Here is a 16,712-nt window from a genome sequence, read left to right on the forward strand (position 1 = left end):
CACGATGGGCAGTCTACCTACTTTAGTACTTAATTTAATGAACTTTGCTCGCATTGAAGGGTCAGCTTCATTGCCATGTTCACTCAAGGACGCCCTGAAATTCAATCATCCTAAAAATAATTCAAGATGTTAATGATTTGCCACAGTCTTTAAAGAGCTGGCATTGTAGTCCTCACCCACTTCCATTAAAAGGCTCTTTTTAAGAGGACATATGTCTCTGTTCATCAGCAAGAGACAAGAACGACCAACCTCATCCAAAAAAGACCAACAGAACTCTATCATGCTGCAGTTCTATCTATCTTTCTATCTATCTATCTATCTATCTATAATATACATACAGCTGCACAAATCGAAACAATGATATACATGATACTAAATAATTAATAATAATAATAATTATTATTGTTGTTGTTGATTATTATTATTATTATTATTATGCACAGGGCTGCACAATTGGCATTATATACATGGGTTTGGAAAATATTTTAACTGTTTTATTATTGTGATTATTATTAATGAATAACATAATAATAATAATAATAATAATAATAATGTGCATAGAGCTGTTATTAACGGAAATAAAATCAAAATCATGATTTGCATGCTATTGGAATTATTAAACTGCATTATTATAATTATAATTATAATTATGCAGAGGGCTGCACAATTTGCATGATATGCATGCTATTGGAATTATTAAACTGCATTATTATAATTATAATTATAATTATGCAGAGGGCTGCACAATTTGCATGATATGCATGCTATTGGAATTATTAAACTGCATTATTATAATTATTATTATTATGTGCACATGGCTGCACAATAAATAAAAAACAAACAAACAAACAAATCATCATCATCATGATTTTGATTTTATATTTTATTAATTGCGCAGCCTTGAGCTCTTCTAACTTCTAAAAAGCTGTTCCAGGACCTTTTTTTTCAACCATATAGATCACATGTTGATTTGCCATCATACTCACGATCAGATGTATATTCTGCCTGCGTGGCTACTGTCGACAACTGATGCTCTTCCTCTGCTTTGGTCGCCATCGCTGCAGCACCATTATTCTCCTGTTGGACTTTTCGAACGAGCACAGCCAATGGATGATCTGGATCAATGACCTGCAGAGGCTATAACACATGAAAACATAAGGTCAATGGGCTGTGCAATACTTTCCTCAGTATATATATCCCACCCACAAAATGTGTGTAAAGCTGTTTAAACAAAACAGAAAAGATTCATGTGCTTGTAAAAACACCATATGAAAGAAATAATTAAATAAATCAGGTTTTAAATCTAGCCAGTGCTTTGTGTGGCCCAGTGTTAATTTCGTCAATGAAGACGACGATGAAAAATATTCGTTAACGAACATTTTTTTCTGTGACAAAGACAAGACGTTGATGAGCTAAAACTAATATCTGATGATAAAAACTATGACGAAATTTATGCCACATCTTCGTTAACAAGACGAGACGGGACTATAATGTTATTTGGGGATTACCGGACATTCAAAATACAACCTATAGGCTACTGTCTTGTCCTTCAAAATGTCATTGGATTGCAATAGCACGCAATCAGTTTTCAGCGCTCAAATACACACACAGCAGTCCAAATTAGTGGTCGACCGATATTGTTTTTTTGACAGCCGATACCGATGCCGATAAGCAGTTTGACTAAAAGTTGACAAAAGTGCATGACTTTTCGTCGACTAAAGCTATGAAAGACTCAAATGTGACTAAGACTATTAAGCATTTTCGTCTCAAGATAAAGACTAAGACTAAATAAAAAAATGCCTGTCAAAATTAACACTGGTGTGGCCCCTTGGAAGCAATTCATTGTAGCACATTGTTTTGTAGTTTTTTTCAGGTGGCTCTGTGGCAGATCCTTCCAAGCTTCATGCTGAGTTTGGCTGCATTTAGGTCTTTCCCTTGTCCGTGTGATCAGACAGAGCTCCAATTGTGTGTGAGGTAGCCAGTATAACACTGTAAGAATCAGATGTCTGACATATTGAGACGTCACTATGAACCAAAGATTTCAAGTCTGCACTCATCTCTCCTCAGTACTTATTGCCACTGGATGTCACTCCATGCTTTATAGACTTTTGCATGCTGTCATCACTTCTGCTTGTTGCCGTCCTGCATGAACGGTTTCTTTCCCTACCCTGCGAGACCAATTCATTTTAGATGACGTGCTGAACATGCACTTTACTGGATTCCGTTCTGTCCACTAAGGAGGTGACCTTTTAAGTACAGTTCACCAGATGCAGCTTTTTCAGTCTTCCAGTGCATTTTCTGTCTAGTCTCTACAAATGTCTACATGGTATTATGGCACCATGCCTTTAAAATCCAATTTGCTGGCCTGTTGCTCACTGAATAACAAACTTTTATTTTAGGATACAACATAAGGGTGAGGAAATGATGACAGAATTTTCATTTTTGGGTGACAAGCTTATGCAGCTGAAGCTGAAGTACTGCTTTTCACCACCAGAGGTACAATATTCAAGTAAGAGCTCTTGAATATTCATCACATCAGCAGAAATCATTAATCAAGGGCTCATATTTCAAGCTTATAAATGAATGAACTCTTTAGGCAAAAGATTCTACCCTATGGGTATGAATCTGGCTTCATTCCTTACATTTCCATTCATACAGACTAAAGAAAATGTATGAGAAACGACAGAAGTATGCAAAAGAAAATTTATATAGGAACAAGCCTTCTGCTTTTTGCCGTCCTGCATGAACGGTTTCTTTCCCTACCCTGCGAGACCACTTCATTTTAGATGACGTGCTGAACATGCACTTTACTGGATTCCGTTCTGTCCACTAAGGAGGTGACCTTTTAAGTACAGTTCACCAGATGCAGCTTTTTCAGTCTTCCAGTGCATTTTCTGTCTAGTCTCTACAAATGTCTACATGGTATTATGGCACCATGCCTTTAAAATCCAATTTGCTGGCCTGTTGCTCACTGAATAACAAACTTTTATTTTAGGATACAACATAAGGGTGAGGAAATGATGACAGAATTTTCATTTTTGGGTGACAAGCTTATGCAGCTGAAGCTGAAGTACTGCTTTTCACCACCAGAGGTACAATATTCAAGTAAGAGCTCTTGAATATTCATCACATCAGCAGAAATCATTAATCAAGGGCTCATATTTCAAGCTTATAAATGAATGAACTCTTTAGGCAAAAGATTCTACCCTATGGGTATGAATCTGGCTTCATTCCTTACATTTCCATTCATACAGACTAAAGAAAATGTATGAGAAACGGGGCTCGCAAAATTTCAAAATCGCTGGTAGCCCTTCTGGCAGACATTCTTCAGATTTTGGTAGCCCAAAATGAATTTAAGTAGACTGAATAAAAAAAATAAAAAAAAGATATCGGCTGAACTTCACTGCGGACAAATTAGCATGATTAAAAACTTCAGTGATCGCTTTTTTTTCTTCAAATAACAAGTCAAGAGATGTCAAGAGGGGTGCAACGGATCACAAAACCCATGGCTCGGATCATATTGCATTATCATATCAGATTTTGAGTAACAGATCGGGTCATTTTGCAGATGAGCAAAATAAATATGGTTCTTTATTATTTAAATCACAGAATACTTCTTTGATACCACAGCAAAAACTAGTAGCATATAGGGATGTAACGATTCACTCAACTCACGATGCGATGTGATGCGATACGATTCACGATACTGATTCACAATACAATTTTCTCACAATTTTTCTTTTTAACAAAATAAGATTTAAGACAAATTATAAATGAAAAGGTGTCCTTTTATTATTTCTCCAACAAAATGCTGCACATTTCTTTGTGAAATTGAAATATGTCAAATAGTAAAACTAATTTGAAATTTTTAAACAAATCCCAAATCAAATAATTAAATACAAATACCTCTGACAGCAGGTGGCGCTTATGGAACAGCAGGCGTTTATAGGCTGCAGCCCCTTTAAGACCGAATGCACGGATCCAATATAATGATGCACTTGAGATTTCTTTCTCCACTGTTTACGTTCACTTAAGACAGAACCGACTGTGTTTACGAGAATCCTTGCCCAGAAAGTTATTTTGAGATCATTTTGTGTGTACGTGTTCATTCAAGATGCAAGGATACGCGAAAGAGGGATCAATTCTGTGTACATGCATTGTCTGAAACGCGGCTCTCTGTGGGCGCTTTGAATAAGTGCGCGCAGTTCCGAATGCGCGTGAATGGTTTAAAACACTTTAATGTTTAAATCGGCAAGACTTAGAAACACGTGCAAACGATCAACTACGATCCGTTTTACCCCTACAAGCTAGTGAACAACACAAAACAAGGAAGAAATTGTATGTATGCTTTACAAACCTAAACATCTGCTTTTCTGGGATATATTGTACATTCACATTGCAATCTCTGATTATTTAAATATATCAAAGTCGTCATTTAACTGGCTAATATAAATGAGGTCTTGTGGAAACTGTGAAAATTATTTGTGATAGTCTTCAATAGTCTTCTAATTTAAAATGGGTTGAAAATTATAAACAAACGGCCATATGCCATAATATTTCCAGCAAGTCTGTTTATGAATTTATAGCTGTCCTGGAATTTCATTAGAACTGCATAATTTCTTGCTAATTTAAAATCTAACAAACATAATAAATGTAGATGCTATAACATTTATTAAAATAATTACATTATATAACATTATGATACAACTTTTATATTATAAATGTAATTTCATTACATGTAATTACATTACATAGATAACTTCACATTTTATGAAAAATACATATATATTTCTGAGAAAAACAATGTTACAATGCTGCATTAATATGCTACAATGTTATGAAAAATATATATTTTTCAGAGAAATCATTCAATGATATATATAAAAGCAGCGCAAGTCAAAATCTAAACTACTAGCCTGACCAGACCAAAAAAATAAAATAAATAAATAAAACCTTATCTTTTATGTTTTCACATCGATTCAGATTACTTTTACATGCCCTGCAAACTGCAAACTTGATAAAGCTGCTTGTGTCATTAAGAATGCATGACTGGTTATTTGAGCTGCTATTAAGTTATCAATCCACCATAACATGTGGGTGGCATAAATCCTGTTTTCTGGAAGAACCAGAACACACAGGTTGACTAAGCCACAGAAAAACATGACACGCAGAGGGATCTCAAGCGCAAGACCTGAGATGAATGTTCAACAGTCACTCTTCCTTTAGCATCAGAAAACTTAGTTTAATCATTTCTGACAATTCTGGCAGTATTTGACTGTAATAACCACAAGTTAGCTCCTTTAAATAAATTAGATGAGTCTTGCAAAAAAGAAAAAGAAAAGTTTATATAAAGTTGATGATTGAAACGCAAACTTTATACGTCAAGGCGTGACCTGAAGACATCTATTAAGAAGCCAAAACAGATAACATTTGTTTATTTTACAAGCTTTTATCTCTAATGTCTCTCTGTGCCACTCTCCAAAAATGACAAAGCAACTCAGATTAAACATACAGAATATTAGATGCAGAAATCAAAGATATAAACATCTGATGAGGACTTCATATCCTTATTTGAACAAATATATAAAAAGGGAACACTTTGAAGTCAGATGCTTTCATATCAGGCCCAGAAATATAACAACTTAAGAGCAATTTGACATTCATTTTAAAATGTATCGCTTTGAACACTTATCCATCTAATTAGAAAATAACAGTAACAGTCCATTTAGTTGGGTTAACTGAGTGCAAAAAAATTTATGTTTAAGCACAGTGTGCATAGCAGGGGGGTAAATTACATGTCATTGCTCTTTTAGTTATTAACACGTATGATTAAAAAAATGTGATTCAGGGTACACGGTACATAATCACAGCCTGAAAACCATCAAAAGTGTGTATTAATATTCCTAAGCAGCATGGGGTATGTTTGAAGCTGTACCTTCATTATTTCCTCCAGACGAGAGCTCCTCTTGGATGCAAACAAACTTGGGTGCAGGTAGTTTCCATCCCCATCATCATCATCATCATCATCGTCGTTAGAATCGTCTGACTTTGATTCTGTTTCAAAAGGGGCAATTGATTGGATTGTTAACTGACTTCAGAAATGTCTCATTTGTTCAGATTTGTTCATTATTCTAAAAACAACTGATTCAATTAAACTTGTAAAATTTTACGATATATATATATACTACAAAATGACTGACAAAGTGATAGGATATATACTATTGTTCAAATGTTTGGGGTCGATAAAATTTTATATGTTTTATAAGAGAAGTCTCATATACTCTCCATTTATTTGATCAAAAATGCAGTAAAACCACTAATATTGTGAAATATTATTACAATTTAAAATGACTGTTTTCTATTTTAATACATTTTAAAATGTAATTTATTCCTGGGATGGCAAAGCTGAATTTTCAGCAGCCATTACTCCAGTCTTCAGTGTCACACAATCCTTCAGAAATCATTCTAATATGCTGGTTTGGTGCTCAAAAACATGTCTTCTTATTATCAATGTTGAAAACAGTTGTGCTTGCTTAATATTTTTGAGGAAACTGTGATACTTTTTTTTTCAGCATTTATTTTAATTTTCTTTGTAACAATGTGACAATGGGGGCAGGTGTGGCGTAACAGGTGTGTGTTCACGGATTGTGTGTGTGTGTGTGTGTGCACGCGTGTTCGCTACTCACTGCTGTGTATGTGCACTTGGATGGGATAAATGCAGAGCACAAATTCAAAATATGGGACACCATACTTGGCTACACGTCACCTCACTTTACTTTGACTTTTGATCAATTTAATGTATCTTTGCTAAATACAAGTATTAATTTCATTTCATCTAGCAAACTGAATTATGAAAAGTGGGTGTTCTATACCAAAGCAAATCACCACATTTTGATGAAATATTGCAATTTGCAATAATCAATTAAAGTCAAACCGAAGAGCATCCTATGATTTTCAAGAATAGCATTTGCCCCGAAATTTATGTTTGAAATAATGTGCATAAATGAATTGTGGGGAAATAAAGGTGGCCAAAATTTCATGGCAAATTGATAAACTGCAACAAGTGAAAAGATTACCCTGTTTCTGGTCCTGCTTGCCCTCTGATGCCGGTGTGTATCTCCCCTCCTTCATAGCACGTAAAATATGTTTGTAGTAAGGGTTCAGGTAATGGTCGAACCGCAGGAAATCAAACTGGGAGTTCCCCGCCTGCTTTGCCTTCAGCACAATTTCAAATTGGGCCCCCTGCTTGCATACAAAGATGGCGGTGCGCTCAATAATAGCGTGCGTCTTGGTGGTTGCAGGCTGAAATAGATGGCAAAGAAATTGGGTAAACAAGACTGAAATTCTGATTAAGCTTATAAGAGAATATGCCATTTTAAAAAATAAAGATTAATTTGAAAATTTGTATAGGGAAAAATGGGTATAGAACATTTATCATCAATTACTCCAGTTACAGGATTTTCTAGCTACTGCAGTTCACACACAAACAATTTGTGTGTGAGTGTGGGCTGGAGCTCCATGAATCTAACCAGGGAAGTCATTAATTCATTTCCAGCTACACATGCAGATTTAAAATAGTCACAAATCTTTCAAGCTGCAGACACAATCATATTCATGTGCTGAGCTGATTTATGGCAATGCCGTATTTTAAATGACAAATGACACCAATAGTGCTCCAAATGACACATATCCTTCATTAGAAGGAAGCATGAATATTGCATGAGAAGAACTTTTCGAAGGGCTGCACTTTAGCTCCAATGTCCAGGTAAACAGAGAATATATTGCTTTCAAAGCCCCAGAGACCAAGGGAGTCAAATAATGACTTGCTAATTTGAAGATAAACAACCCAACGTTTGTCTTCAAAATCGGATTCTTTTGTTGCTTCAAGCTATGTGCTGTACAATAAGCAAGGTAATCAGAGCATCTGAAGATTAATAATTCACAAGGCTCCTTCAAAGAACCTCTCAGACTTGAAACTAATAGGGGTTTCCAAGGCTGAGAAACTGAAGGTTTCCACTAATTCTCCAACCCAGAGACAAATATCACTCCCTCCACCAAAAAAAAGTGCTGGTTGGGGTACGTGGCAAGTGGCTCACTGGATGGTGAAGTATTTATGTTTCCAGTAGGCCAGTAGGGAAAGCACTGACAAATCCCCGGTTTAAGAGGATAAAAGGAGGAGCATCGAGACTCCTGAGCTTTTAGGGAAGTATAATTTGGTGGGATCAACGTGCTTTCAGCTACAGGCACAGAAAAAATGATCAGTGATTGTTGTGTGGCTCCCAAACGAGGAATCCTGTGGAGATAAATGCCCATGTCTGGTTTGTATAGATTTACGTTTACATGCCACCGTGTGCACTCTGGTTACACAAAGGAAGATCTTTATAGCTCAATCAAAATCAGAAACTTCTGAATAGAAAAGAACAGAGAATAGAGTCTTTACTTGCCACACAGTCATAAATGGCCTATTGCAGAGTGCAAATCAACAATCTTTCGGATTAAGTTATGAGACATCCAACAATAGAAATGCAAATCAAATACATATTCAATCAAGATATGTAGGTAATGGTGATTACATGTAGGGATGCACAATACATTGGTTCCATATTAATTATCTGCAAATATTAGAGACTTTCATGTTACATAAAGAGGTTCACCCAAAAATGAAAAATCTCTCATCATTTACTTACCCTCAAGCTGTTCCAAACCTGTATGAATTTCTTTCTTCTGCTGAACACAAAAGATATGCTATTTTGAAGATTGTTGAAAAAAAAAAAAGTTTTGGAGCAACCCGAGGGTGAGCAAATGATGACAAAACCCCCCCCTTTAATTGATCTGCATCGCCGATATTGGATATTTAATAGTGTGTACTCATTTCCCAGATTCTTAATCGTCATTTAACTCAATTAAAGTTAATCTTTAAAAAATCTACTATATTTAATCTTCAGCAAATCTCCAAATGAATATCCATTTTCATGCTGTACATTATAATGACGCCTAATTCACTTGTAGCATTAAAAAATGATTGATTTTAGTTTTTAGTGCATTATTTTAAATTTATTTAGAGAAAATATTATTGAATCCATAGAAGCCATTGGCCATTTATCTATTAAAGGCCATAAAATGAAAATAATTACTGTTTTATGCAGTAGCCCCTCACTGCAGAACAAAGATCCAGGGGGCGGGGTTGGATCCACATCTAGGGGGTGGAGATGGTAGGTTTAGGGGTGGAGATGGGTGGGTTTAGGGATCAAGGGGTGGAGACGGGTAGGTTTAGGTATATGTAAGGTGGGAGGAGTTGGATCTGGATCCAACCTCGCCCCCTGGATCTTGTGTTCTGCAGTGAGGACCATCTCGTTTTATTGGTATCGACCAGAATTGTACTACTGGTGCATCCCAAAGTGAAACTGTGTAAAATATACTTCATAATCTGCTCACCAGCTCTACATCCGAAGGGATGAGGAGGCCAGGGGGCGCCACAAACGGCTCCTCACTCTCTTCCTCCTGCTGCTCTTGATCTGAGAGAAGGGCAAAGGTGGGAAAAACAGAATGAACAAACAATATCAGATCAGCAAGGCAAAAGAATCACAAAGAAGCAGAGTTTCTGGAGCAGGAAGAGAAACACACACACACACACCCGGTGCAACTATGAAGCTTTTTTAACTAAGGGCACTTTAAAAGAACCAGAGGCACTTTAGATTTCATTTTAAGTTACTACAACTTTCTGAGAGACCACAAGCCCCTTCAGCTCTGTTTACTGCTGCAGCCTCTATGCACCCTTCCACCCTCTGCCTCCACGAATTGGCCAAGACAGGTACAAGCAAATTAAAATTTGATGCGGAATTCAGTGTGAAGGGAAATGGGGGCAGAAGATGGAAACACATTGCTGGTGCATTAATGTCCAACGATACTTGGGAAATAATCAAATCTAGTAGTTACAAAGTGCCACATTAGTTGCTCTATTAAATCAAACAGCACTTCTAAATCCATCCAGCAAATAGTGTCACGTGATCTTTTTTTTTTTTTTTACATTGATTGTTACAAATGCAACCTAGCAATCTAATCATCCCACATAGTCTCAGAAAGCTTTGAGTAAATGGCATACGGTCTGATCCAAACTTCAGAGTATTTTGGCCCACTTAGACTTAATGAGATCATCAGAATGGCATCTAAATGACCAACCATGGTTTGTTTTGTTTTTAGGTTTATGTTTATACAACAAAAATAGACTGGCAATAAAACATGGCATTTGGTTGTAATATAACAATTAATTTACAACAAAACATCATATTTTTAATTTTTGTCAAATAAAATGTTCCACAACAGAACTGTATAAATGAAAACAAATCATAACATCTTGGTTATAAGATATTCCTTAATATTATTATTACTACTACTTTGAGAAGTCCATTTTAGTATACACCAGTAGGGCTGTCAAAAACTAAATTCAAATTTTTTACTTAAATATTATCAATATTCGAATTATATTCAAATTTAAAAGGCATAATTTCAGTTAGGGGGAAAAAAAGCTTATGGCTTCTCTCCTGAGGCCACAAGAGGGTGCATCGAGCAAAATATTATGCACGTTTCTTCAAAGCATAATAAAATAACACGACTATCTTTGGCATGTATGTATAGTTTAATACAAAGGACCGAAAACCAATCACAAAGAGCACTTTCTTTATTTAAAAACCTGAGATGCAGTGGGATGGGGAAAACCGCCATAAAGTCTTGAGACATGTTTTTTTTAAAGTTGAACTTACATTAATTTTACATAGCTTTCTAAACATGCGGCTCTCTTGTGCGAGATGCGAGTGCAATGGTGACAGATGTCCCTCTAGATAGAAAATGCGATAAATATGCGTTCTGTGTGAACAGCTTGGTTTCGGTTTTGAGATAAACAACATCTTCCCCGCATTGATTGTTCTCTTTTTCTGCAATATTTTGAAAGAACAACGTAGCAGAGCCGCATCTAGTGGGTTCAACTGGATAGGCTAACAAAAGCATTAAAATGCAATGACACTTAGCCTACATCGTCTTCACATTTCATGCGCCACTGATAAGGCTGCCTGACACACACCTAAAATTCTAATGCAACGTTTTTGCATTCGAATGTGGATTTTTATTTTAAATTCGACGAATATTCGAAATTCTAATTTTTTTTTGACAGCCCTACACACCAGCAATATATTTCTGTCATAATTCTTTCAAGTTAAACCATACTTTTATTTTGGTGGTTTGTCACAAAGATCTTTGAGTTTCAGTGTGTATTTAACTGCAGGTTTCCTGAAATTAAGTGGCGAAAAGCTTGTGAAGTAGGGCTGTAAAACTGATTAATCGTTTCCAAAATAAAAGTATGTTTACATAATATACGTGTGTGTACTGTGTATATTTATATGTAAATACACACCCATACATGTATATATTTAAGAAATATATGTTCTTTAGGGGCTTCTTGCAACTAGGCACTGGTACCCCAAAACATGGCTTTATTTCCAGGTGGATTGATAAAAAAAAAAACACTTGTGCCCTTATTCTTGAAAGTTGTCTAAAGCCAAACAATCAGATCAGAGCTCACCACATCCAGAAAGTACTTTCCAATTTTGTGGGTAATATCAAATGGTCAATGAAAGGACTTTGGGGCATGACATCTGAGGCTGATGATTGTGAATGCACTTTCTCTGATGCTGAGGGGAAAAGAAAGTTGACTAGCTTCCAGTTCAGCACCTACAAAATGTATGACTTCATCACAGTCACAGTAAGAAAAAGACATCAATGCTACTAGTTGACTGTGTGTGTGTGAGTGTGTGTGTGTGTAATAAATCAGTGGATAAAGACTATGCGCCGTGGGCCAAGTCTTGTTATCTGCAGAGTGCTGGTGCGAACAGGTGTGAATGAGGAGTACAAAAGCATCAAGGGTGATTACTGTTTGTTTTAGAAACTCATTTGTCACCAAATTTCTGCTTGACAAGCTCCGAGGACTCAAACTAATTCCAGGCTCCTGTATTTATAAAGCAATCAGCCATGGAGAGTGATGTTTTTGCTAAAACCCTGTAGTGGTGAACCGCTGGACCTTGCTGGTCATTAAAAGTCTCTGCATATCCACTGCCTGCCTCGCTCAGTCTTTAAAAAACTTTGAGCTTTTCAATGCCTTGGGGCTCAAAAATGATACTTATTTGACCTAAGGGAAATGGCCTCTTTTCATCCCGGAGCATTTTGAAGTTCGTAGGCTAAAGTACGCACAGAAACTTGTCTCAGAACCCAAATCTCCTCAGGCAGACTTACAAGCAGCATTTCAAAGTAAGTACATGGGTTTTGAAGTTGTGTGGTTACTAGACTTGTACGGATCCCACCTGCTTCTTTGCTGGCCTCATCTTCCTCAGTAGGCTGGGAGGGATCATAGTAGTCAGCGCTGTAACGGAAGGCCACTGCGTTGTAGGTGCCTTCATCGGCCAAGGCTTCGCTTAGCCTTTTATATTCCTCCTCTGCAAACAGAAAAAAAGATTCACAGGAAAAATTAACATGAAAAAAAAAAATGTTATTTCTCAATTTACTGCAGTGCTCATCATCCTCCAACAAAAACTGATTAAACAAATTATTACTGAACTAGCCTAATTCAGATAGAAATGCCAAACTTGTAAAAATATTTTTCTATCCTTAGGTGAGGTTTCTATTTGGGTTTTACATACACCATTCAAAAGTTTGGTCAGATTTTTAATGTTTTTGAAAGTCTCTTACATTCACAAAGGCTGCATTGATTTGATCAAAAGCACATAAAAAACAGTAATATTGTGAAATATTTAAAATAACCATTTTCTGTTTAAATATATTTTAAAAAGTAAGTTATTCCTGTGATGGCAAAGCTGAATTTTCAGCAGCCATTACTCCAGTCTTCAGTGTCCTTCAGAAATCATTCTTATATGTTCATTTGGTGGTCATTTGTGAAAACCATCATATCTTTTATAACACACACACACACTATTATATATATTATTCATTAAATAAAAATAAAAATAATAATAATATTAAATAAAATTAAATAAACAAAGTGATAGTTCACCCAAAAAGAAAACAATCTGTCATCATTTACTCACCCTCATGTTGTTTCAAACCTATATCATGACTTTCTTTTATGGAAGATAAAAGAAAAAAAAAGAAGAATGTTGGTAACCAGAAGAAAAAAAATAATGTTGGTAACCAAGCTGATTTGGTTACCAGTGACTTCCATTGCATGAACAAAAATGTTTCTCAAATGATCTTCTTTTATGTTCCATAGTCAATGTTAGGCTTTTGTAGCCTAAATGTTTATGTGTAATAAAAATATATATTGAATTAAATAATAAATTTCTTTCTAAAGCTACTTTTTTTCTCATGTAACACAATAATGGCTAATTATCTTTGGTGGTATTTTCACAGCCAAATTTAATTTGCGATTAATTCGATTAATGAATCACCACATCATGTAGGCCTAACTAATTAGATTAAAAATGTTAATCGACTGACAGCCCTAACATTGACAAGCTGTGCAAAAAAATCGCGTGAATATGAACGTGGTTTTGCGCAGCTCGTCAGTGAACAACGGCTCTGTGTAGTTAATGCTGCTCCATGTGAAAGCACGCACGTGATGGAGATTTACCGCTGATTACAGAACCGGCTTTTCTGACAAGATGCGCGTTAAATATCGCATGCGATTTATCGTGCATCCCTAGTGTAAACATCATTCATTTAATCGTAATTAATAATCGCAATTACAATTTCAAAGGAATAATCGACAATTATGATTTTTGTCATAATCGTGCAGCCCTAGTAGACATTAGGCTTGCCGCGATAGACGGTGTTGACGTTGATACCGGTGTTAAGCCGCAACACCGGTTACTTCACTTGCCCCCCGCGTCACCGACCCCCACCGTCGTTTTGATTTTGTATAGAAATAAAAATCATTTAGTTCAGTAAAAGAACAGACACAAGTTAAAAACTGAACGCGGCTGCTCAATGCAGCGTACCGAACGACAGTCGCATCACAGATCAGATTTCATTTCTCCAGTGAGGAGAGTGAGTCGAGCTGACTTAATTGGTTCCACATTGTTTGCTGATTTTTACTTTATTTAAACCAGTGGTCGCCAACCCGTCGATCTACTGTCCCAGTAGATCCCGAAAAATAACAGTAAAATAAGTACATAAATGCATTACATTTATGGGGTTATATTAATGTATCACTGAAGGGAACTGTCTTGAGAATTCAAATGGCTAGATATTTTTGTTTAAAGCCAGTTTGTTTGTTATAAAGCAAATAGCCAATAAATAAATTTGCTTAAAAATCAGTATCAGTATCAGAATCCAATTTGCTAGTTAAAAAAAGAAAGAAAGAAAATAAAATCTGAATTCTGAATCAGCTGTGACCGTCGCGTCACTAATTAAAATACTAAGTAAAAGACCTCAAATTTGAAGTACAATCTGGGATGTCTTTTTCTATCAATTCTTCAATAGGCGAATTGCCGCTATTTTAAAGTAAAAGTAAAATGCGCACGCAGCTTTTGCAAGCTATTTAAAAGCGACGGAAAGCTAGGAAAAGAGGGAATGCCCCGCCCCCACGGTACCGGTATTACCGGTGTTGTCACACGTCGATTAATCGATGGGAAAATTTCCTCACCGTCACAACCCTAGTAGACATTTATTCACAACCAAACCCTAAAACAGTGGCCTAAACCCAGTTTATCTAAAACTGAAAACTTAAAAGCTATCTGCACATCCAAACAGCCACAGAGTGTTCTCATCTTTAACGATCTCACTACAGAATCACAGCTACTAAAACTGCAATAGAGCACAAGGACAGTCCAATATTAAACAATTACAATGCTTTATTACAGTTTATAGGATGTTAATGTAGACAGACTGATAAAAGTTTAATGAGATTAGGTCTCCCCCTCAAGGGCGAATCCACATGATGACTACAGAGATAATGACTATAGCGTACTCACACTACCAGCAAAGGACATCATAATTCACTCCCACTTACTGCACACCTCTGTTTAAAGATTGTTAAACCACAAATTGAGCCGAGAAGCATCATTTTTGACTTTTTGAACCTGTTGATATACCGAGTTATAATAATGTGCCATACTGAATTAGCTTTAGCTCCATTTGATTCATTGAGAATAGTTTGAAGACTTACAAGTCACAAAACAACATTCTGAAAATGTTTCAAAACATTCCAAACAAAAGGAGATAAAACCCAATAGTTCCAGCTCTAAAAAGTTATTTGACTGAGCCATGATTGATAAGCTTGTAAAATATCTCATACACACAAACAAACATGGAATTTTGTGACATTTTTAAATGATATTTCAGTGCATCCAAAGTAGGCCTGGGCGAATAAAATCGACGGTACACCTTCTTTGATAATGATATAAAAAATTCCGATATAGTGCACGATATAGGCTCGTGTTATGAGTGGCGCAGACAGCACACACAAACACGAACACATGCTGAATTGAGTGCAGTGCCTGCCTGTGATGAGGAGATTGTGAATAAAAAAATGAATATTAGTCAAGTTTAAAATAAACATTTGCATTTGAATGTTAGGAGTGCGTCAGGGAACGTCATCCGTGGCACACGAGATGCGGTGATAATGATGTAAGTGACGTTGTTGCATTTTAATGCTTTGTTAGTCTAGCCCAGTGGTTCTCAAACCTCTCCATGAAGTACCCCCAGCACTGCACATTTTGTATGTCTCCCTATATCTGACACACCCACTTCAGGTCTTGCAGTCCCACTAATGAGCTGGTGAGTTGAATCAGGTGTGTTAGATAAGGGAGACATATGAATGAACAAAATGTCTCCCACGAGATGCGCCGCTGCTGTGTTATGCATTCAAAATATTAGAGAAATATAGAAGCTCAATGCGGAGAAGATCTTGATTAGGTGAAAACCGAAACCAAGCCCTTCACACAGAATGCATATTCAGCTAATTTTTAGACGGACAAACATGACTGCTGCACTCGCGTCACACAAGATGTAGCCATGCAAAGTTAAAACAGTTTAAACTTTTAGAAAACACGTCGTGAATTTGTGGAGGTTTATTCCCTTTTACCACGTCTCTTGTTTTTAAATGCAATCTGCGTGATGGGCGATTCGGCTCTTTGTATTAAGCAATGCATGAATACATGATGCTGTTTTGTTCATAATTGTTTATGCAATTTACGAAATTATATTTGATTTATATGAGTTAATTTAGACAATGCAGGTTTTTTTTATAGACATTTATTTCCTTGCGTTGAATTTGAATTTAAATGTGCTGCATTATTTTGCTCATTGCGCCCTCCTGTGGCCCTGGGAGACAAGTCAAACGTTTCCTTAAAAGGGTCATATGATGCGATTTCAATTTTTCCTTTCTCTTTGGAGCGTTACAAGCTCTTGGTGCATAAAGAAGATCTGTAAAGTTGCAAAGACTAGTCTCAAATCCAAAGAGATATTCTTTATAAAAGTTAAGAGTTAACCACGCCTACCTAAAACGGCTCGTTCTAACACACCCCCACATACCTACGTCACGATCTGGGAAAATTTGCATAACGCCGCCCAAATGTTCACGCAAAGAAAGAAGGCGTAACTTTTATTCTCGCTTGTAGTATTGTTGCCGCTGCCGCCATGTCCTGAAGACGCTGTGTGCTTCATTGTGAAAGCGAAACTACTTTGTTTGGTCTTCCAAAAGAGGACAC

General features: G+C 36.4%; 1 protein-coding gene across 2 annotated transcripts in view; it reads right to left on the reverse strand.

Annotated features, from left to right (window-relative positions):
- The window catches only part of sfswap (splicing factor SWAP), a 121,013-nt gene that overhangs the window by 98,169 nt on the left and 6,132 nt on the right, over positions 1-16,712 (reverse strand). For both annotated transcript variants that reach the window (XM_016548269.1, XM_016548270.1), the window contains exons 3-7: positions 12,351-12,482; positions 9,436-9,515; positions 7,077-7,302; positions 5,936-6,054; positions 987-1,137 (exon numbers count right to left, since the gene is read on the reverse strand). In XM_016548269.1, the coding sequence (XP_016403755.1) occupies positions 987-1,137; positions 5,936-6,054; positions 7,077-7,302; positions 9,436-9,515; positions 12,351-12,482 (708 nt within the window). The remainder of the gene's footprint in view (positions 1-986; positions 1,138-5,935; positions 6,055-7,076; positions 7,303-9,435; positions 9,516-12,350; positions 12,483-16,712) is intronic.

The sequence above is a fragment of the Sinocyclocheilus rhinocerous genome, unplaced genomic scaffold, assembly GCF_001515625.1.
Source record: "Sinocyclocheilus rhinocerous isolate Xijiao unplaced genomic scaffold, SAMN03320098_v1.1 scaffold192, whole genome shotgun sequence".
NCBI classification, from domain to species: domain Eukaryota; kingdom Metazoa; phylum Chordata; class Actinopteri; order Cypriniformes; family Cyprinidae; genus Sinocyclocheilus; species Sinocyclocheilus rhinocerous.